Raw genomic sequence first — 24,840 nt, 5'->3', positions numbered from 1 at the left:
ACATCTGAATCTATTATGAATAATAGAATTTAATACATTTACTGCTGACATTAAATCGTTCCACTTTCATCCCCCACTCCCCCAGCTCACCAATCGTATTTGGTTTGTTATAAATACCCTCATTGGTGGTGGCTGGCCAGAGTCCAATGAAAAATAGGCCAACATTATAGACATACACGTTAGTGCCTGTCTGCGTAACACACAGCAGAGCATCATCCGCATTCTCTCTCTCCCTCTGCGCTAGGATATATCATCAGAATCGTAGCATCACGCTATTCTCATGTGCCTGGGTTCCGGGAGTGTCGTCGTTGGTTCAATAGGAGCAGCTGTCTGCTAGTCCTGTGGGTAGGGATGGTGTGAAAGCCTCTGTTTGGACTTGATGTATGAGAGGAAGTGATAATAGAGTACTTACCTGCGGAGCCAAAGATGCACTTGGGGGATTTCACTAACCTGCAGACAAATTACAAAATGTTCTCGCTGTCTTCAACTGCGTCATGATTTTGTATCACTCAACAGACTGTGAAAGGAAAACGTTTGAGACGCATGTGACTGTCGACAAAGATGACAGGTTCAAAGGGTATCATTTTCAACTAGTTATGGGTGTTGTATTCGAGGTAACCAATGGTCCTGTTGTTCTATAGTGACGTGCTGTTGTCTAGGCTCCTAGGCTGTGTATTAACTGAGTAGTAGTGGTGTCTCTCCTATGTACACATACAGTCATTGACCTCAGTACATTCTTCAGGCCCACAGTAACCTCTCTGGCCCCTGGATGACGGAGTGTGGCTCCAAATCTCTGTTCCTCTGCTCAGATAGTGAGGATGGCAGAATAATCCTCCTTGGTAGGACTCCTTCTCTCTGTTTCAGTTAATAATTTTAAGGAACCAGGGCTATCTAACCTCAGAGGGACCAAAGCTTTTCTGATGGACATGACAACAGGAATCTCCTCGGCACTGCTACGTTCAAGTACAAGGTTAACACTCCCACAATGATCATCTGGCCCACACTGTTGGACTGGGATGTTAGGCTTTTCCCTGGTCTCCCCTGAAGAATGTCCTCCGCCAGGGTTGAGGGTTGGATTGCCCAGTTAAATAAAGGTGACATTTCCGGTGCCACCCAATACGTATGCACGAATGACTGTAAGTCGCTTTAGATAAAAGCGTCCGCTACATGGCATATATCACATATTATCTATCACAAACAAACATCAATATTGGGTATCAAGACAGAGCTAAACAAGTGTACACTTCACTTCCTCCCCAGCAAAACTATTAGTATTACTCCATCTGACAGGTGTGATACAGTATGTGACTTCTCGTGGACTGAGTCAGGGAGCAGAGAGCCGTTACTCAGGGGACACCTCGTCACAACCTGTGCTGTGCGCAAGGTGACTGAGCTAGTGGCCTGCTTTTCAGACTCCTCTTGATGACGAGAGGCCTGTGAGCTCAAAAATGCATTATATTTATGACAGGAAGTAATATCTTGCCTGGCATTGAGCAAATAGGAATTGTATAGAGAAATGGCCCAAACCCTAGAACAAAACCCTCCTCAACCAGAAGGCTATATGCCTATAAACAACAACAAAAGGTGGGGATCTCTTTATCACCATGAAAAGGTCAAGGGCCATGTCATTTGCCAATGAATTCACTCCAGAGAACCACCATGATACAGGACAACCTTTGGCAGTATGTTTTAAAGGAATTTTCGCACAATGTTTTCTGAGCTTATCTGTCTTTTGGTCGTACTTTCAAGGTATATTTTTAGTGTTCAATGTTTTTTGCTGTCTAATTGTAGACGTTAACTAAAAACAAATTAATGATGAAAGAATGATGAGTGAAAAAAACATACTGTACCAGTCAAAAGTTTGGACACCTACTTATTCAAGGGTTTTTATTTATTTTTTACTCTTTTCTTTATTGTACAATAGTGAAGACATCAAAATGATGAAATAATACATGGAATCATGTAGTAACCAAAAAAGTGTTAAAAAAATCAAAATATTATAGATTCTTCAAAGTAGCCACACTTTGCCATGACGACAGCTTTCCACACTCAAATCATAAATATATTTTGATTTGAGTGCACAAAGCTGTCATCAAGGCAAAGGGTGGCTACTTTTAAGAATCTAAAATATTATTCAAAGTAGCCACCCCCAGAGAAATCACTGCCACAATGTTTTGTGGCAGTGATTTCAGTTTAGAATGATGAAGCCTGCATTCTGCCATTGAAATGAAGGATGTTGGAGGATATTGTCACGAATGTTGTATTGGCAAGTCTTACCAATATATCCTCCAAACACCGGCTTTGAGGACATGATCCCTTTTACCAACATATTCAAATAATGATTGACATATTTCTATAAAAACATTTATTTTAAAGAATTTCTTCATACAATTTCATCATTCCACGAGATAAAGTCCCAAACACAAATCTAAGGTTGCTACCCAAGTCGGTTGGACTTTCGTTCTGTGGATTCGGTTACCAGAGATTCGACCTAGTCGTTAAGTCTTTTTGTTCTGTATGTATGGACGTGACCCAGTCGTTCGCTCTAAATGTCCATTGCCATACTGGCTGGCAAAGTTCTTATCCCTTGCTTGCCTGGTAGCCAACAACGGCTAACTTAGTCACGTCAGACAGTGCAGACAGAATAACAGCAAAGTAGCTGCATTTTCATTTGTTTATGCTGTTTTCTAGTTACATTAATTTGGATACATCCATAACAAAGAGTTTGTTTCGGGATTTTGCCTGGAATAGAAAATGTGCTCCCGTCAGAACACTGTTGTTCAGAGGAGCTAGCCAACAACACAGCTATCACAATCACTTCAAACTTGTAACGGCTGTAGGAAGGAGTGGAGGACCAAGGTGCAGCGTGGTACGTGTTCATGCTTTTATTAGAACTGAACACTGAAATATCAAAGAGAATGAACGAAAACTGAAACAGTCCTGTCAGGTGCAGAAAGAGACAAAACAGAAAACAACTACCCACAAAACACAGGTGGGAAAAGGCTACCTAAGTATGGTTCTCAATCAGAGGCAACGATAGACAGCTGCCTCTGATTGAGAACCACACCCGGCCAAACACACAGAAATAGAAAACATAGAATGCCCACCCCAACTCACACCCTGACCAAACCAAAATAGAGACATAAAAAGGATCTCTAAGGTCAGGGCGTGACAAAACTGAATCTGGAATGACCTAGCTGCATTTTGTTTAGTTGTATCTGTTTTCAATGGACATTTATTTGTATATATATCCAAATGATGCAAGCTGATTCATGATTTCAACTGTCTGGGAAAAGCTGCCTGTCTGTCTATCTCGTCGCGACTCACAAAAAGTATTAATATGGGACGGCTTGAGATCCAACTTCAATATTGAAACCATGTTGCAAATGCCTGAGAGACAGAAAGCAAGAAATACAAATCCCCGCTGTTGAAAACCAAATTCTAGTCTAAAATAAATTATAGACAATGTCTAGATGCTTTTTACAGTGGAGATCAAGTTTGAAAATTGTCTGGCTGGGCTGATGAGCCAGTGGATTGTGCAGTGAGATGGAACAGAGTAAATAGGCATTTCAATGTCATAGCTTTAGCCAGTGGTTTAGCCAGTGGTAACTTGTGGAATAGACACCGGCTGGAATGCAGTTTTAGCCAATCAGCATTCAGGATTAGACCCCGTTGTATAACAAGCTTTATAGTCACAGTCGATGTTCACGTAATAATAATGAATTTGCCTTGACCACACCCTCAAATTGTGGAAAACAAACATTCTTTCCCGTTGACCCCCGGTGTAAAAGAGGCAACTTTGTTGTTAATGTTATGTGTGTGGAAAGCATTTCATCACAGGTAAGACATTTAACTTGTTTAGTATAGTCAGTTTGTAACTCCACTCACTACTTATAATATATAATATTATATATATATAATAATATAATAATGTATAATCCATTTCTTTGTGTTGTTGGTCGTGGCTAGCTTAATGTTGTGGTCGGTAGCACATACATCAAAAGGGGCATGAATATTACATTTTTTCCTAAGTAGTGAGAAAGCTTGGGAGCAGGCAATGTTGAAAAATAATCTTTAGACAGGTTGTACTTTTCTTAAATGTAGTTTTGTAATTGACTAAAACAAGCAGACAGACAACAAGGAAAGTGCATTTGAAAAAAGGTACATTTTTGCTGAGAACCAATGGTGTAACTTAGGCAACCACAAGCTGTTTTTCCCACGAGGGGTCAGGGCCGCATCTTTCTACCTAATTTTATTTAACTAGGCAAGCCAGATAACCTTTTTTTTTTAATGACAGCCTAGGAACAGTGGGTCAACTGCCTTGTTCAGAGGCAGAACAACACATTTTTACCTTGTCAGCTCAGGGATTCAATCTTGCAACCTTTTGGTTACTAGTCCAACGCCCTAACCACTAGGCTACCTGCCGCCCCTAATACTGACTGGGAATATGGTTTATGATGTAGGAATGGTAGCAAAAGCTGTGTTGAAGGCATCAAAGTTGAGCCGTCTGCACATGTCAATATTGGGGTAGTATTTATAGCTGAAACAGATCAAGAGCATATAATGTTCGTCGTCTTCGTCTGATGAGGATTAAGATAGAGCGGACCAATTTGTAATCTTTAATAAATCAAAATGAACACTGAAATACAATCCAATAAAGTGAACGAACGAAAACCTAAACAGTCCTGTCTGGCGACACACACAAAGACAGAAAATAAACAAGTAACAACTAAGTATGATTCTCAATCAGGGACAACGGTTGACAGCTGCCTCTGATTGAGAACCATACTAGGCCGAACACAGAAATCCCAAATTATAGAAAAACGAACATAGACAACCCACCCAACTCACGCCCTGACCATACTAAAACAAAGATATAATAACAGAACTAAGGTCAGAACGTGACAGAGCAGCGGTGAGCAGTAGTTCAAAAGGTATAAATGGTTTCAGAAATGTGTATACAAGCACACTATTCCAGACCGGTATGCACGTTTTAAAAGTTGAATGGCGTTTCTAGTTAAATGATTGAAGACTAGTTATGATGAACATTTTTACCATTCAAGTCTATGGCCATTGGGATTTCCGCAAATATGGTTGTAGTGTGAAAAGTAGTATCAACAATATTTTTTCTAGCAACCTCACCAGTGCTAGTCTAACGTTTTACAGTTGTTCTGGTGATGGTAGCTTTTACGGTTTTGGTTCCAGAGTAATAATAATAATTATGAACAGTTTCTGAATTTGTAGTTTGATTTCAGCAAGCACATTTTACTATATTGCATTATTTAACATTTGGCAGGGTCTCCAATGGCCAGTTAGTGCTCTTACTCCCTCCTAGAGGTGGAAAGGGAAGTGCAGTTTGGCAGCTACAGCCGCTAGAAGCCTACTTGAAATGTCTTGACAAATTTGAGAATAAGCGAAGAAATTTAATGAGTCCAGTTAACACTAAAAATAGAAACTGTATAGATCCTGTGACCCTCAACCACAGACTTTTTTTTCTGCGGATGAGAGGCACAGAACCTGCCAGGTGACAATGTGACATGCAGGGTTCGACCTAGGACCGCAATTCGTGACAAGTTAGAAGGGGCAAGTTTTGTGTTACAAGACATGTTGCGCAGTAAATTTATCAAACAGTTCGGGATTTTGCGTCTGGAGTTGTCGACTTGATTATCACACATTGATCCTGTCTAGGATAACTTTACATGTGTTAAATATGGGGTGAACGCTGACTTTTACTGTTTCTATTTATTTTTTCTCATCTTCTACGGCCAAGGCTATAATTAACTGTCAACATAAGGTAAGGCCGCAGTTTCTAAAAAATGTTCTTATCTAACTCAGTGGCAAGACAAAACACCCCCACTTTACAAAAAATGTCACTACAATTACGTAATTACATGGTAATTAATTTGGCTTATCTATTACAGCTATTGGCTGCGCAATTTTACTAAACTCCAATGAAAATCATAAAGTTGGATGCAGTTAAGTTGTTTGCAAATCTTAAACATTAAAAACAAGCATCATGTAGTCTCTTATGCTTTGATAGCCTACAGTTATCTTTGTTCTGGAATCAACATTTCACATTGTACACAGTCACATTACCATGGCTTTTGGCAATGTGATAGTCTACTAATCATTTTACGCGGCGTTATTGGCCCAGAGAGGAATGTAAGGGTTAACGACGGCGAAGATTCATCAGCAATAACACAAACATGCGGTACCATTTATCCTGTTAGTTAATCCTCAATCATAACAAGATATATTGTGGATCTATAAACTAGTAATGATGGTTTCTGAGCTGAGCGTTTCGTTGCCTGTGGTCTTTGTACCAACGAGTGCCAATTCACATTTTTGTTGCGTAAAATAGTTGCTTCCAGGGACTACAGATTAAAAACCTACCTAACTAAATCTGGTGGATTGGTATATTGTACATTGTCCGTGACAAATAAACGAATAAATTAACGTTTCGTGTAATTGTCCACTATTTTAAATGATTATGAATGTCATTTTTTCGTTGCATCTGTTGCTAAATGACTGATGAAATTAATCAACGACCAACTACACAACTAAAGGTAATTATAACTTCACGGGACTCAAACATGGTAGGCTAATGCGAATAACGCTGCAGCCAATTAGAATTACGCATGCAATGCCATCTCTCCTTCGCAGTATTTCCCCCAGATATCGACTAGTACACGAGGCCTATTGGTTTGCATTCCACTGCGCATCTGTCAGCGCAGCAAAACTTTAGAAAGGTATTTAAAACACCCCTTTTGAAAAGGAATAACATTTTGAAGCATATACAAGCAGCCGTTCATATTGATCCGTTAGCATCTGGAACATCTGAATGTTTACGTATCCACTTAAGACATATTTTGTAGGCAAGTGCGCTGACATTCGTTGTCAATTCAACAGTTTTTGCCTCTCCATCTCGTGCATCCAGGTGAGTTATTTCCTTTAGTGGCTTGGGACTTGCTCCAGTTTCCGTGGACTGCGATTTCTGGGCTATATGCTTGCTTGGACTACTTGGAATACTTTTGACTATATATATAATACTGTAAATTGTCTGATTTAGCTGGTCTGTAACATTATGTATGTCAACGATATTTGATATAAAGAGCGTCTTTTGGGACTGTTTCGGTAATTGGCACTTGTGCGTAAAGGTTATGTACTTTATTAGTCACTGAATTGTTTCAAAGTGTACAGATGATTCGAATAGCAAACGGCTAACCATAATATCATATAATGCATTTACATCGTGAACATTGGTTTGTCCATATGTAGGTATAAAAAAAAATAGCACGCTTATTTTGGCTGTTGGTTTCCTCAGACAGTTTTAAAGGAAACACTAGCCTACAACAATCAAACAATTTAATAGATGGTGTTTGTCAATGCTGCGTAATCTGCTGCCCGGCCACTCTTCTTGATTCTACAGTAGGCTACTTGACGCCGAGGTCACAGCGCTCCTCACGCTCCCCATCCAACGCGCGCGTTTAGAGCAACGGTGTATCGAAGCGGATTTATTATAAACAACTAATTTTCATGCCCAAAATGCATGCATTTTATTAAACGTATAGAGCTAAACGTAGCATCACCGACTGTGCATGTGTGTTAGGGATGGAATACAGCGCTCACTTTGTGGATCCTGTTGATCTGTGTGCTATATTTTCCAGCGTGTGAAATGCCTTGGAAGAGCTCGTGTTGAATAGAATAGTCACCATAGGCTTCAAGAAAACCCGGTTGCGTCCGTTGTAGTGGATGGCATTTGCGGATACCCCATGTGGAGACGTTTGCTCCTTTGATGTAATCTTAATGTGATGCACTTTCCGTTTTTCTTTGACGTCGACTGACACGCGCATGGAAGCCCTGCTCTTATTTTCTTAGTTTTTTTTCAGTTCCTTTGACACAACCGAGAGGGTCGTGATTTTTGCATGCAACATAGCGGGATTCATGTTGGAAGCGTTTTTCTTTATCAATGTGCATTGATGTAGCAGAAAACGTGGAGGAGATAAGGTAAGACAAACTAGATCCAAACGCTTTTATGGTGGTGATGGTCCATGGATACCAAGGCGTTTCTTTACCAATTTTTCAGATGCGCTTTGTGAACTCAATTGTGTAGGTAGGCTATGTGGGTAGAATGTATCAATAACTGGATATATCCATTGACAGCTGGCGTCATACATGGAATCATACAGCCCCACAGGTCTGCTTTGTTTGTAGTCCTCTCTTGATACAACTTGCTTCATCAAAATAAAACCTTAAAGACTAATTGCACTGTTTTCTAATTGTCTAACAGAACCCTTATCTCAGCACCTGGTAGCTTTGGAAAGGATTTCATTGAAGAAATTGTCTGCAAGCGATTAAACGGATTTCCATTCTTGTCTAAATCGGGAATTACACATCCAAACTGGGATCTATGAGCGGAAAAGTGGCGAAGCCAAAAGAAGATAAGGATGCTTCCAAGGGTAAGAGGCAAGCCTTGCAACGCACAGATTGCTGCTCCTAAATCACTGGTTTAAAGCGACCGTGCGCTCATTCATCTCCCACACATCCTCTGCTCGCCCTTTGAGATTTCTGAAAACAATAGTAGGCCAGCTACTGAATGGCCCGGCATATGTGGCTTGCTGGTGTCATTTCAGACTCAACCAGTAGCCATCTAGAATTAGCACTTGTTATAACCTGCTTATAACCCAATGATTACGCAAGTAGTGTATCTCATTTATTGGTTTCATTATTTAAACAATAAATATTTGCTAATATTACATTAATTAATACAAAACCAAGAATCATAATGAAAATCAAACCATGTAGTGTTTTTTAATGAGCATTGGTTAACCTACATGAATAATGGTCGTGCTGTCGCTTTAATGTGAAGGCAGTGAACAACAATGTCACTGGCATCCGTTTGAAATCCCCCCTGTTCTTGCTTGCATCTTTTTTACGTGGGTTTGCATTTGCCCAGCTTTCAACATCATATTCTAATCACACACAGGGGAGTTCTACGCTAATATGACGTGGGCACACCATTTGTTTTGGTAGCTCGTGCGCTAATGACCCATTGCGTAAAAATTAGCCTCTGCACGTCTCTAGAAAAGCCTCGCTTTGTGTCGGGATGTAAACTGGCGAGCCATTGCCATGGAGACAAAGGGAGGCAAGGTTGCCAGAGAAACCTCAGCGAGATTAGTCGATGTGCGCGCTCTACACCGAGGTTGTCCATGACAGTTTGGGGGCTGGCATGCACAGGCTTTCATCCCTTTGTTTTGATGATTGCATATTTTTGTCAATTGAAGCAATCAATGGCAAGGCAACCCATCAAAACAGAATGTATCCAACAGCTACTGGAAACTGACAAAGAGGCAGCCAATGTGGAGTCATATTCAATTACAAAATAGTTTATTCAGGATTCATCTGCTTTATATTAGTACTGTAGGCTATGTTGAATTTATTAATAGCCTATGATTCTATTGAAAGGAATGTTTGTTTTGATTATGTGCTTATTGAAAGATGATCATAATTAAAACCAATATTATATTTGAATTATAACCACCAGCTTCCCTGCTTGTCATGTTTCCTGCTTTATTTGGTAAATACTGCGCTATTCACCCTAAACAGATGAATAGGGCTCAGTTTGACCTCACATATATTGTTTAATGCATGTCTAATAGACTATATTCCAAACATGCTATTCTGTGACATTTCTCCAGTGCCAACAGTAAGAGTGTGGACCTTTTTCTTTGTCCTCCAATAATTGTTTTCCTTTTTTATTCAGTCCATTGCTTTATCACTTGCCTGGTAAATTGGACTTGAAGCCTAATGCAGTTGACTTGTGCATGCTTTCACTTATTGAGATGTTCTCACCTCAAGTTTCACATTGCCCTTTCCAGATCCCTAGGTCTGGGTTGAACCCCCCCCCCCCCCCCCCCCCCCCACACACACACACACACACAGTATCCATGTCATACTGCATTATACAGTACCAGTCAAAAATTTGGACACACCTACTCATTCTAGTGTTTTTCATTATTGCTACTATTTTCTACATTGTAAAATAATCGTGAAGACAAACTATGAAATAACACATATGGAATCATGTAGTAACCAAAAAAGTGTTCAACAAATCAAAATATATTTTATAATTGAGATTCTTCAAAGTAGCCACCCTTTGCCTTGATGACAGCTTTGCACACGCTTGGCATTCTCTCAACCAGCTTTGTGAGGTAGTCACCTGGAATGTTTCAATTAACAGGTGTGCCGTGTTAAAAGTTAATTTGTGGAATTTCTTTCCTTAATGTGTTTGAGCCAATCACTTGTGTTGTGACAAGGTAGGGGTGGTATACAGAAGATAGCCCTATTTGGTAAAAGACCAAGTCCATATTATGGCAAGAACAGCTCAAATAAGCAAAGAGAAACGACAGCCATCATTACTTTAAGACATGAAGGTCAGTCAGTATGGATGATTTCAAGAACTTTGAAAGTTTCTTCAAGTGCAGTCGCAAAAACCATCAAGCGCTATGATGAAACTGACTTTCACGAAGACCGCCACAGGAAAGACCCAGAGTTACCTCTGCTACAGAGGATAAGTTCATTAGAGTTAACTGCACTTTAGATTGCAGCCCAAATAAATGCTTCACAGAGTTTAAGTAACAGACACATCTCAACATCAACTGTTCAGAGGAGACTGTGTCAATCAGGCCTTCATGGTCGAATTGCGGCATAGAACCACTGCTCTAAGGACAGCAATAAGAAGAACAGACTTGCTTGGGCCAAGAAACATGAGCAATGGACATTAGATCAGTGGAAATCTGTCCTTTGGTCTGATGAGTCCAAATTTGAGATTGTTGGTTCTGACCGCCATGTCTTTGTGAGACACAGAGTAGGTGAATGGATGATCTCCGCATATGTGGTTCCCACCGTGAAGCATGGAGGGGGAGGTGTGATGGTGTGGGAATGCTTTGCTGTTGACACTGTCAGTGAATTATTTAAAATTCAAGGCACACTTAACCAGCATGGCTACCACAGCATTCTGCAGCGATACACCATCCCGTCTGTTTTACGCTTAGTGGGACTATCATTTGTTTTTCAACAGGACAACGACCCTCCAGGCTGTGTAAGGGCTATTTGACCAAGAAGGAGAGTGATGGAGTGCTGCATCAGATGAGCTGGCCTCCACAATCACCCGACCTCAACCCAATTGAAATGGTTTGGGATGAGTTGGATCGCAGAGTGAAGGAAAAGCAGCCAACAAGTGCTCAGCATATGTGGGAACCTCCTCAAGACTGTTGGAAAAACATTCCTCATGAAGCTGGTTGAGAGAATGCCAAGAGTGTGCAAAGCTGTCATCAAGGCAAAGGGTGGCAAGTTTGAAGAATCTAAAATCTAAAATATATTTTGATTTGTTTTACACTTTTTGGGGGGGTACAACATGATTCCATATGTGTTATTTCATAATTTTTGATGTCTTCACTATTATTCTACAATTTAAAAAAATAGTAAAAATAAAGAACAACACTTGAATGAGTAGGTGTGTCCCAATGTTTGACTGGCACTGTACATCCGAAGTGGTTAGATCAACTAAAGTTTTAATCAACTTCATTTTATTTTAGCCTCAGACACTAACAGGCACCTACAGAGGAAAGTGAACGATCCACCGTGCATAGAGCACTATGTATTAGAGATGTCAATAATAGTCCATATGACCATCACTTTTTATTCACTGTCTTTGGAGTTTCAGCTTTAGATCAATTCCACTGCTCTTTTTAAGAACAATATGGGATTGAGGAAGGGAGTTAAACCCTGGAAATAATGGAATGAAGTTCCAGGCCTAGATTTAAGCCCTACACTTGCGTCACAGTTCGACAAAATGTTAGCACATCTCACCAAACTCTTTTTCTTTCCTTTTTAAAGGATTCGATTCAATCCGTAGCGCTGAAGATCCGCGTTATTGTAATGCTCCGGGTGTCGTGGGTGTGGAGTCAAATGCAGGAGACAGAGAGTTCTTTTAATCGCACCAATGCACCACAGGGTGCTCACAAAAACGTTACGTTCCCAAAACACAGGGAAATCAAAATGTACAATGGGAAACAATCCCGACCGGACACTAACACGTGCCTATACCACAGAGCCGAAGGTTTACATAGAAATAATCCCGCACAACAACCAGGCGGGCCGGCTGTCTAATAAAGACAAACTAATTAAACATTCACAGGTGCTACCACTCAACATACAAGGAGGGGAAGGAAAAACAATCAGTGGCAGCTAATAGGCCGGTGACGACGACCGCCGAGCGCCACCTGCCCGGGAAAGGGAAACACCCTCGGTCGGACTCGTGACAGTTATGGCGCGATTGAAATGGAATGGTCATTTCTGAATGAGCCCACGTATGCAGTGTTTACCGTTACTGTCGTCCCGCGAACGCTGGGAACATTGCCTTTTACATTTAAATTGTGCTGTAACGTGGATCTTAGCGCAGCAAATTAAATCGAGCCCCAATGCTCTCTGTTCCCATTAAAAAAGGAGTATGTGTGTGAGAAGCAGGACAGTAACAGAATAGAGGGATAAGAATAAATGCTATCTATTCTCTGTGCGTTGGCTCACTCAGTGAAAGGTCATGCTTCACAAGATAGGAGTACATCCTGTACATGTGATTTACAGAACTGTAGTGAGAGAGAACCATGTTTTAGGCAGGGATAAAGCCTCCCTCCAATATCAAAGCAGGCAAATCAGTTTGTGAGCTTCCCCGCACCCTGGTGAGCCTGAGTTGTCCGGACAGAGTGGTGTATCGAAGCGTATCTGCTATCCCGGCCTCAACCCCAGCATCCCAGAGCCTGGGAAATCAACGGGATCAATGCTTGTTTACATAGTCATTATGTTGACATTTCTCGTCTCTCTTTTCTAGTCTTTGACTATAAAGCCTCTTGTTATTGTATGTGTCGTGGGTTTTCGAATATTCTTCTACCGAAATCACTTATCAAACGTGGCATCTCCTTTTACATAGTACTCTCTCTCTCTCCCAGGCTTCTTTGTGGCCTGCTTTTTTATAGACTCTCAGACCTATTTTGTTGTCTCTGTCAGTGCCTCTTTAACGGCATAAGCCGAGCAGAAGGTATAAGTCTTGCATATTTGCCGCCATATTAATTCAGCCCAGGGCAGCCACGTTGGCCAATCAATAGATATCCAGAGTTTGGAGTCACTGCTTCCTGAATCACAAAGGAGCCAGCTCTCCCCTGCTCTGCTGTGACACCTGCTCTAATCTCATTGGCTAAACAACACGCTGCCTACAGTATCATTACCATCTTTTGATCTAGTAGCTGGCTGGCTCTCTCGGAAGCCCACTTAAATAGGACAGGGTCGGTTTCAGCAAAGACAAAGGAGGAGATTAGAATAGTGCTAAAGAGGTTTGTTATCTTCTACACAAAATCGCCATGCTGGGGATATGCTGTTATCTTAACGCTGCTGTTGGGTGATGTTATGGCGCTAACTCACTAACTAGTCGCTGAGAAGTGACAAGTGATCCTTGCATACAGTAGGCTATACCATTCCGTCAAGCTAAAATATTTAGACTTGATCTTATGTCACTCACTTCTAAAGCAGTTATTTACCCCACAATCGCTCAAGAGGGAAAAAGTGCTTTTCTATGTGATTTGACGGACAGCTGCAGTGGAAACTCACCGCAAAGGGGAAAACCTCAAATGTAAGTGGAAAGTTTGTAAGTCTCTATGGGATGTGTTGGATTCTGAATGATATTGCAAGTGGAGTATAATTTGACTGTACGCCGCTGAATGAACCAGGCAGGATCTCCGTACAACGTCTCATCATGTCCTTGCTTCACAATGATGTGGCCATGCACAGTATGTCTGACATAGAGTATATAACCCAATGAAATAAAGTGAAACATAAACTTACTTGCACTCAGCAGTACATGTAGTTAGTCTTTTTATACTTGTTAATGTTTTAATTATGCTGTGTGTAAACACCGCAAACAGGACATTTTCTAAGTCGATTTCCCAGAGTATAGACGAGATGTGGATGGAGATGTCGTGTCGGCAGCGCCAGGGCCAGTGTGCCCTGTCAGAAAATGTTCACGGTGCTGACGCAGATCCGGCTACGCTGCCCCGAGGACGCTGGCTCGCAGCCGCGCATCAGAGACCTGCCACTCTGCATCGCGCCGCGCCGCCCTGAGATGTTTGGGAAGGTTAGGGGTCCTGTCTCTCCAGCTCCTCGCTCTGCCCGCCGTGCCCGGGCAGTGTGGGCACTGACGGACAGCCTTGCTAGCTGGCGAGGCACTGTAAGTGGTGCTTTTCTGTCTGTCTATCTGTCTGTCTCTGTCCTGCTTTGTCCTCAGCCCTTAAGAGGAGTGGAACACCATTCAGCACCCAAATGTAGGCTTCAGTATCCACAAGGCATATAGACTTGGGTGTTGTGTGAGTTGGCACGTGATTAATAAAGTGTCACGGTCCTTCGGTGAAGTGATTTGTCAACATGACCTTTTCCAGGAATTTTTCTTCCTTCAGTAAAGTTGCCATGACTGACCTGGTTGCTTTCAGTCAGTTCATTCCAGTAACCATCCATGGGTGCAAGGCCTTACCACGCAGTGTGTGTCATCCCCAAAACAATGACACCAAAAAGGAACTAGGTAGAGTAGATCTAGCTCCTCTGTCATTTCATCATTGTGTGGCCGGGGTCAGTGACCTGCCGTTAAAATCCCCTAAATACCTGGCTGCTATGATGCGTCAGCCAGTCTGGTCCGTGCCAATCCTGAAAGCTGTGTGTTTTATGAGGTGAATGGGTTTGTATAAAGCTCTTCCTCAATCCCTCCCATTCTCCTTATCTCTTTTCTCTATTCATGCTGACCCCTGGCATCATGGTCTACCGTTGCTCCCTTAGTACACATCTAAATCGGCCACATCATTTGGCTGCCTCTGTTGTTCATTGGTATGCTTTAATCCTCATTCAAGAAAGGGCCAGGAGTGAAAACACAGCCTCGCATCTCGTCTTCATCATTCATTCATTCCCAGATATTGAAATGCTCACACAGTGCCAATGGGCAGGGTTTGAGAGTATGTAGGTGTGTATTTGACTCAAATTAGATGTAGTGATGAACTGTAGGGGGATTGTAGCAAGTCAGGCTTGAAAGGGTACTTATGTGATTATCCATAAAGATGGCTTTGGCTGGAAGTCGGTTATTCGTGTCATGACTGATCTTAAATATTTATTTATTATTTCTAAACCCCGGTTCTCTTATCAAAGTAATGGCTGAAAGGATCACAGGACCTCTTTCATGTAGGTGTGGGATTATGTATCGATTCAGAATGTTTGGATTACAGCAGAGTTTGGATTGTTTTAGATCCAGAAATGCACTACCCCACTCGGATGTATTTTTTTCCTATCTAAAGATAATCCTCCATAATTGTGGTTATGTGTGTCAAACTGTGCTGATGACAATGACCTCTTTTATACAGAGCCAGGATATTATAATATTTCCGAGTACATGCCCCTACGTGTGTTTATGCATTTTGGGTGGTGTCAAATTTGTATTGTGTTTTCATAGCGGCCGTACTGACATATAAGATACATGCGCAGTAGGCTACATAGGTTACTGCCCATTCACATGAAACCCCCTGTTTCACAAAGGCTACTCCATAGTGGGACTGTGATGAGGACAGGCAAGACATGGCCATGTCCCCCATTTAGAAAAAGCTGTTTGTTTTCCTGACTGGCCTATTAGGACTAAATCTAGCACACTGACCACGTCAGCAAGAAATTGGCCACTCATGGCTAGCTTTATTTATTATTGTCCCACAGGAGCTATCTTGACGAAAGAGAGCCTTGTATGCTTTCTCTGCTTTCCACCAGACAGAGATGAACCATAGTACATCACATAGAGTGAAATATTACCTGAGTAATACCTCTGCCAGGTGTATGACAATCCTCATAATCTTAATGTTGGTATAGAAGGCAATAAGATAGGAACAGAGGGGGATCAGCCAATCAGAGACACCATGAGGATGGAGTTAGGAGCTCAGCTGTCTGACAGTTAGAGTAGATGTGTGTCAGAGCTGACTCATTTAGCTGTAACCCTTTAAGCAACACCGAGCCACAGCCATCAGTTTAACCCCTTTTAAATGAGAAGGAGTACAGGGAGCCACAGCCATCAGTTTAACCCCTTTAAATGAGACAGAGCACAGGGGGCCACAGCCATCAGTTTAAGCTCTTTAAATGATTTGGATCACAGGCAGCCACAGCCATCAGTTTAACCCATTTGAATGAGACAGAGCACAGAGAGCCACAGCCATCAGTTTAAGCTCTTTAAATGATTTGGATCACAGGGAGCCACAGCCATCAGTTTAACCCATTTAAATGAGACAGAGCACAGAGAGCCACAGCCATCAATTTAAGCTCTTTAAATGAGATGGAGCACGGTGAGCCACAGCCATCAGTTTATCCATTTAAATGAGACAGAGCACAGAGAGCCACAGCCATCAGTTTAAGCTCTTTAAATGATTTGGATCACAGGGAGCCACAGCCATCAGTTTAACCCATTTAAATGATTTGGATCACAGGGAGCCACAGCCATCAGTTTAACCCATTTAAATGAGACGGAGCACAGGGAGCCACAGCCATCAGTTTACATCCTTTAAATGAGATGGAGAACAGGGAGCCACAGCCATCAGTTTAACCCATTTAAATGATTTGGATCACAGGGAGCCACAGCCATCAGTTTACATCCTTTAAATGAGACAGAGCAAAGGAAGCCACAGCCATCAGTTTACATCCTTTAAATGAGATGGAGAACAGGGAGCCACAGCCATCAGTTTACATCCTTTAAATGAGATGGAGAACAGGGAGCCACAGCCATCATTTTACATCCTTTAAATGATTTGGATCACAGGGAGTCACAGCCATTAGTTTGAGTGTTAAGAGCGGACCCAGTGACAACGTGACAGAGATAGTGACACACATGGTCCACAGGGAGCAGGTGGCTGGCTGCTGATGTGTCGCCGTTATCGACAGAGGACAGGGAAGAAGGACCAAGGGGACAGTATGAGAGGCACAGCTGAATTACAAGTGGAGCAAAGCTTTAGATGGACAAGACAAAGAAATGTAGTTTCAAAATACAGTATGTAGTAGATACAGAGTTGTTCTATCCTACACTAACAAGAATTTGAGATATACAGTATCAGCTGAATGAGTGATAATTGTATATGAAAGGCAAAGGTCTTCTTAGCTAGATTTTTTAAGAATCTTTCCCTCTAGCAGGCTTTAGTTCCTGATCAATATACAGTACAAGCCGTCTTCAATATAAGTTGCCCCTCCCTCGCATGCCTGCCTCAACTTTCGATTCCTGTTTTTCTGCAGTCAAAAGACTACAATAGCCAGAAGGCTGTTGACCAGCAAGGCAACTGTGACTGCAGTTGTTTAAAACCTGATGACGGGTTAGGGTTCCCTTTTGGGAACGACCCCTTCCACGTTCAGCTGGAACGTGGCGCATGGAACGCAAAAATATTCTTAGAAATATTTAACCTCCACACATTAACAAGTCCAATACCTCAAATGAAAGATAAACGAAACACCTTGTTCATCTACCCAGCATGTCAGATTTTTTAAATGTTTTACGGCGAAAACACACCACATATTTATATTAGACCACCACCGAAACGAAGACAAGAGGCAGCCATTTTGTCCCAGAAAATATAAAATTATAAAAGCAGGATTAAAAAATAAATCATTCACTAACCTTTTGAAAATCTTCATCAGATGACAGTAATAGGACATGTTACACAATACATTTTTTTTTCAATAATATGCCATTTATATCCATAAATGTCCATTTACATTGAATTCATGTTCAGAAAATACTGAAAAATGTCCGCAGAAAATATAGGTAGCGCCGCAAGATAACGTAAATAGACATCATAAACTTTGACTAAATATACATGTTCTACATATAGTTAGAAAGATACACTGCTTCTTAATGCAATCGCTTTGTTACATTTCTTTTTAACGTTACAGAAATCGCTCACTATTCAATATTCTGAGACGGCGCTCAGACATAAGCAATATTTCTCCGCTATGTTGGAGTCAACAGAAACACACAATTTCAGCATAAATATTCCCTTACCTTTGATGGTCTTCGTTCAGAATGTACTGGAAGGGTTCATACTTACCCAAAACATTGTTTGGTTTCAAGTCTTGTGTCTTTGTATTAGCATCTGCTAACAATATCAGCTGAAATGCACCCAAAATGTCCTCTGGTCCGGAAAAGTTGCGCATCAAAACTTCAAAATTACATATTATATGTCGACTAAACAGGTCAAACTAAGTGCAGAATCAAGCTTTAGGATGTTCTAAACGTACAAAACAATTTTCAATTCAACCGGTCATTGTTAGTTCTCCTCCGGAGTGCTGGAACAAAGGAATGGATGGGACCAATTCGCGCCCTAACGCACAGGTATTTTCTCGCAACACTCACTCAATTCACTCCCATAGGGCCAAAACTCGCGGGATTTGAACGATTAAACGCTCTACTGAATGAGGACATCTAGTGGAAGACATAGAAAGTGTCCCCAGATCCATAGCTGGTTGGGAAGGGTGGGGGCGATCACGTCAAAGTTGCCCCAACTTTCATGATCACAAAACTAGTTTGGAAGAATGCCTGCCCTGTGAGTTCTGCTATACATACAGACATAATTCCAACGGTTTTAGAAGCTTTAGAGTTTTTTCTATCCAATAATAATTATTATATGCATATATTAGCAATTTTGGACAGATTTTTTTTCAGTTTACTATGGGCACGCAATTCCTCCAAAGGGGGCAGTATTCTGCCTAGCCTTAAGAGGTTTAACATAGCAGTCATCCTATTTCCTCTAGTCTCAAAATGATTAAACGTTTTGTTTAATTTCTTTGCTAATTGAGCAGCGTTGTTGCGTGAGCCAGGTGTGGGAGAGCTACTATAACGCTCCGCAGTTTGCAGCCATTTCGCCAACGCAGGGATTCCTCCACATCCGTATAGGCCGTCATTTTTTGGGACAGCTGGGACACTTTTTTCAGCTATGACCCAGCATGAACTGGCAGGAATTCACCCATTGGGTGTTGCGTTGACTCATCTGAGCAAGGAAACACGACCATAGTGTGAATGTTCCATTTTTAATTGCAGCTGCTTCACTATTCTATGTCTTTATGTCCAACTAGGGACTGGCAGGGGACACCTCTGGTGAGGCAGTGATTTGTTGTCAGTTGAGGGGTAAAGTGAGGCCACAGAAGCAGTTATCAGAAGGTCAAAGGTCACTAAGCAGCCTCAGGCAGTGGAAGAGAACTGGGCGCTAGCCTAGCCTGTTGGAGCTCAATCACAACCACACTGCTTAATTTCAGATATTCAAAAAAGGACCATTTCAGTTTCTCATTTCAGCCACCATTTCAGTCTCATTTCAGTGACTTCTTCAGTCTCGGAACAACATCCTCAGTGCTGGTAATCCTGACTCCTGTCCACGTGATGTCAAGGTCTAGAAGTCATGTCGTGTAAAAGTATTTTCCGGCCCCGGTGGATGGATGCTCCATTTTAAACCAGGAAGCCGGGGGATTAATAGAAAGTCCGGACACACACTAATTAAAGTTAGATTAAGGCGAGGTAAGAATGGGAGGCAATAAGGCTGGGGCCAGTGGTAATAAACAGAACAGTGGTCTGTAGGCTGGAGAATAATAAAGCAGGGCTTGAGGGGAGAGCAAAGCAGCGTAGTGTGGGCCAGAGTGCTGTACTGTAGTTGAGTGTGGTCGCCTCTGGCTTTGATGTGGCTGAGATTAGCATTAGCGTAGTTAGCGTTAGTGTTTACATAAGCATTAGCATAGCCGTGGCTATAAAGCCTGAGCTGGCCAAAAACTCTTTGGCTCTGAGTAGCCTGGTGTGCGCTAACCCGAGTGACAGGCTGCCATCTCCTTACCACTAACCCGCCGCCTGGGCTGGGGATGTTATAACAAGATTATTTTCTTCCCGCTTCCCTTGTCCAGCAGCTCATTTAACCAGCACATTGAAACCAGGTCTGGGCCTCCTCGCGTCAGCTTTCAGCAGCCCACAGACTACGCCAAGTTCCCGGGACGAAGACAACACAACCTAAATTTATACCATTAGCACTTGGCATGCCTTAAAACACATTTTCAAGACAAGGCGAATTAGGCTCCTCTGTAGTGCTGAATGTGTAGGATCGTCGACTGGCTGAGGGTTGAGTGAGAGTGGAGCGTTGAGAGCGCAGGCAGCATACTATAGCATGAGTCGGTCCTCTGCATGTGGTGGGGACATACAAGTGGATTAAGCGGTTTGAGCTCTGCATGTTGTTGGATTCGGGGTCAACTTTGAACATTGTTATACGCATAAGCATAGTATATATTGGAGTGAAAGAGACAGTTTTTTTTATGTCAGAGGTTAATGGTTCTCTGTAGAAAGACAGATGGCTTTGGAATGTGTTGGGTGGACGGGAGGAGGTCACAGGATTGCTATAGGGGAAGCAGATGGACATCTGTGGATTAGGCGAAGGAGGTCAGAGGTCAGGTCCCCTGAAGTGAGAAATTATGGTTTATTATCCTATCACCCTCTTCCTGTCGAACCATAAGATGTAAGGATTGGAGAGAAGGAGGAGTGCCTAAAGTGGAGTATATATACTTGTAGTGGTGAAGACATGTCTTTGTCTGAATTACAGCTGTGTCGACCCTTTGGGAAGAATTAGCTTCTCCAGTGTCCGTGAGTTATTTACTCTGAAAAATTAGAACCTAACGATGTTTTTAAGTCAAGGCGTGACTCCCGCCTGCCCAGCCTGCTTTGTTAATGCCAGCAGCATACCACCCTGCATACCACTGCTGGCTTGCTTCTGAAGCTAAACAGGGTTTGTCCTGGTCAGTCCCTGGATGGGAGACCAGATGCTGCTGGAAGTGGTGTTGGAGGGCCAGTAGGAGGCACTCTTTGCTCTGGTCTAAAAATTATCCCAATGTCCCAGGGCAGTGATTGGGGACACTGCCCTGTGTAGGGTGCTGTCTTTCAGATGGGACGTTAAACGGGTGTTCTAACTCTCTGATGTCATTAAAGATCCCATGGCACTTATCGTAAGAGTAGGGGTGTTAACCCCGGTGTCCTGGCTAAATTCCCAATCTGGCCCTCAAACCATCACGGTCACCTAATAATCCCCAGTTTACAATTGGCTCATTCATCCCCCTCCTCTCCCCTGGAACTATTCCCCAGGTCGTTGCTGCAAATGAGTACATGTTCTCAGTCAACTTAAATGGTAAAATAATGGATAAATAAAATGAAAGGCCCAGCCTGCTTGGTTAATGCTATTGATGACATTGATCTGTGGGTCACTCAGCTCAAAATGGCATTTTCATCAGGATTCAGACATGCACACCCCCACAAGAGACCTATGAGATCCATGGTTGAGTGTGTGGGTACCTTGTTTGGGTGTGTCAGAACTGTTTGGTTCCTCTGTGGGCTGCTATAGGCTGGCTGGTAGAGAGAGTGGGCAGACCTTCAGAAGGCAAGCTGCTCTCTGATTGGAGGAGAAAACATACAGCATCGACAGCTGCTCTCAAACAGCATTGACAGCAGTCGGTGGGATAAGTGAGTGTGTGTGTGTGTGTGTGTTTTAACTGCTTTTTGTCAGCGCGGGGTAGGCCAGGGTAGCAGAACTCCGGTTTGGGAGGAGGTGGAGGCTCTGCATCGGCTGACTGGCTCTCCATCTGCTCTAAACTGCACTGTGTGTACTGGCTGGCACAGGTGTGTGACAGGCAGCAGCAGATCACTGTCACAGACCACTGCAGAGTAATCAAGGGGGATTTGGTTAAGCCACTAATTAGAACTGCCATGTCCAATGACGGGAGTGGAAATAAGAAGGAGAGCAGGTGACATCAGAAGATCAGTAATTTAATAGGATCAGAATATGATAGGACACCTTGAGTGGGTGATTCAATAGAAATATTCAATGTTTAAAGGATCTCTCTGCTAAGTATTGACTTCCCTGGAGCTAGAAACATAATATAGATTTCTGTTAGGGCCTATTCTTCAGAGACAAGCGTTTAATTTTGCTCCCCAGATGAGATGAGAGAAGACGAGAATTGCATTCAGTGTGATGCACATTACAGATGGGAATGGACACAGAAAGGATAGAATGGGGAAGAGATTAAGGATGAATTCATCTCTTAAATTATTATCAACTGCTCAATCGAAAACATGTAATGTGTGTGTTAGTGTGTTTGGTGTGAACCCGATGCGCATTGCAGAGTCTTAACTGGGGAGATGGCTTTCTGTTTTGGGGAGGCAAAAAAATACATTGAGGATGATTTCTAAATATAGCAGCAATCCTTCGCTGGTCCCTGAAGCCGATTTAACACAGTCTGGATTGGTGAACATCACAGCTACATCTCCTGCCTCTCTCCATCTCTCTCTCTCTCTCTCTGTCTCTCACTCGCTCAGGAGGGAGAGATCATTTACATAATGAGACGCTGCCACGACAACAAAACCCAAATAAGCATGGGATCAGTCAGCAGGGGCCTCGGAGGTTCCTCCCTGACACACTCTCTACTGCTTTGGGGGCCACAGCAGGAACAGACACACTCATCGGGGGCCCCAGAGAGAAGGGCCCTATAGAGGCAGGGGTTTGATTGAAACAGAGGGGGGAGGAGGAGACAGAGTCAGGGAGGACCAAATGAGCAGTCCTCTATCTCCAAGGAAGTTGGTGTGTGTTTTAGAGAGAGAGAGAGAAAGACAGAGAGAAACACAGGCCTTGATATAAAAATAATAAACCAAGGCAAAATAATTTATAACTGACTTTTTCCTACATAACACACTTACTGCAGATCCCCTTATTGTATGGGACACTTTGAAATGTGCCTTCTGAGGTCATGCAATTCACTACTCTGGTCAAAAGAGATTAGATTAACAAAGGAAATAGAGGAACTAACACAACCTTATGGAATAATCCTTGGATAGCTTTTCAGAATTCATCGATAAATTGGCCCACATGGAAAACTAAAACCATAAATTACCTGTTAGTAGGAAATACCTTTATTTCCATGAAAGCTTTAAAAAGCAATTTTGGGGCCTCCCGGGTGGGGCAGTGGTTAAGGGCGCTGTACAGCTGTGCAGCGCTAGCTGTGCCACCAGAGACTCTGGGTTCACGCCTAGGCTCTGTCGCAACCGGCCGCGACCGGGAGGTCTGTGGGGCGACGTACAATTGGCCTAGCGTCGTCCGGGTTAGGGAGGGTTTGGCCGGTAGGGATATCCTTGTCTCATCGTGCACTAGTGTTTCCTCCGACACATTGGTGCGGCTGGTTTCCGGGTTGGATGCGTGCTGTGTTAAGAAGCAGTTTGGCTTGGTTGGGTTGTGTTTCGGAGGACGCATGACTTTCGACCTTTGTCTCTCCCGAGCCCGTATGGGAGTTGTAGCAATGAGACAAGATAGTAGCTCCTAAACAATTGGATACCACAAAATTGCGGAAAAAAAGGGGGGTAATTTTTTTTTTTTTAAGCAATTTTGGCTTGACAGACATGCACACCCCCACATATTTTCAAATACATCCAACTTAAAAGTTTTACACAAAATACACAAAAAAATTGAAATATTTTGGACATCTGAGCAATCTTGAGGGTATCCTATACAGAACCTTGCAGAGAGCCTATGCAACTGACAATCTTTTATAAAAGAATATAAACAATCAGTTATTTGAAAATAACTGATATTGGCACAGTATATTGCGAATGTTGGAACATAACTAAGGAGATTACAGTTAACAAAAATGTACGATTAATCCAGTATAAATTATTGTATAAAATGTAGAGACAAAATGCACAAATTCTACAGCACAACGGCAGAATCATGTCTTTATTTTTTATTAAAATTTGTTTTTACTTTTTACCCCTTTTTCGTGATTTCCAATTGGTAGTTCAGTCTTATCTCATCTTTGCAACTCCCAAATGGACTCGGGAGAGGCGAAAGTCGAGACACGTCCCTGCCGTGCCGCACTGCTTCTTGACACACTGCTCGCTTAAACCGGAAGTCAGCCGCACCAATGTGTCAGAGGAAACACCGTACAACTGCCGACCAAAGTCAGTGTGCAGGCGCCCAGCCCGCCACAAGCAGTCACTAGAGTGCGATGAGACAAGGACATTCCGGTCTACCAAACCTTCCCCTAACCCGGACAACACTGGGTCAATTGTGTGCCGCCTCATGGGTCTCCCGGTCAACGCTGACTGCGACACAGCCTGGGATTTAACCCGGGTCTGTAGTGATGCCTCTAGCACTGCGATGCAGTGGATTAGACCGCTGCACCACCCGGGAGGCAGAATCCTATCGTAAGTGTAAAACTAATAATGACTCAATAACCCATGCTATCTGGGAATGCTATGTCTGGAATTTGTGGGAGGAGCTAGAAAGTTGGATGTCAGAAGTATTCAAATGTAAACCTACTTTTAGTCAGTCTGCCTGCATATTTCAAGACAAGCCATATGAGTGTGTAATGAGATACCCAATGGGCTGGGCAATTATTTTCTCATCACCCTTTTGAAAGAACGTATATTAAAAATGTGGAAATCAATTAATCTGCCATCATCAACACAATGAAAAAATCGAACAACTTACTATTTAGATATTGAAATAGCATGAGCGACCGAGGAAAACTAATTGGTACAATTGAAGGCCATGTGGCAAACAATAATGCAGGCACTAGGGATGGAGGTGTGAGCATGCGGGTCTGGGCAGAGAAAATTAAGTTGTTGTTTGTGGACATCTGTACATTTTTGTTCGTATGTGTATATTTGTATTTGGTGTGAAAAATTAATAAAAATGACAAAATAAATATTATTTAAAAAAA

At 42.4% G+C, this 24,840-nt stretch overlaps 1 protein-coding gene across 2 annotated transcripts in view; it reads left to right on the top strand.

Annotated features, from left to right (window-relative positions):
* The first annotated feature begins 6,939 nt into the window (after positions 1-6,939).
* Positions 6,940-24,840, top strand: part of LOC110488756 (fibroblast growth factor 13) — a 197,447-nt gene continuing 179,546 nt past the window's right edge. The window contains exons 1-2 of one of the 2 annotated variants that reach the window (XM_036942897.2): positions 6,940-8,007; positions 8,291-8,459. In XM_036942897.2, the coding sequence (XP_036798792.1) occupies positions 8,411-8,459 (49 nt within the window). In that variant the 5' untranslated portion in view covers positions 6,940-8,007; positions 8,291-8,410. The remainder of the gene's footprint in view (positions 8,008-8,290; positions 8,460-24,840) is intronic. The other variant, XM_036942900.2, reaches the window with a different exon arrangement.

Source organism: Oncorhynchus mykiss, chromosome 14, assembly GCF_057628025.1.
Source record: "Oncorhynchus mykiss isolate SJ-2025 chromosome 14, ASM5762802v1, whole genome shotgun sequence".
Lineage (NCBI taxonomy): Eukaryota > Metazoa > Chordata > Actinopteri > Salmoniformes > Salmonidae > Oncorhynchus > Oncorhynchus mykiss.
The sequence above is the reverse complement of the archived record's forward strand: the minus strand, read 5'-3'. Positions and strand labels throughout refer to the sequence as shown.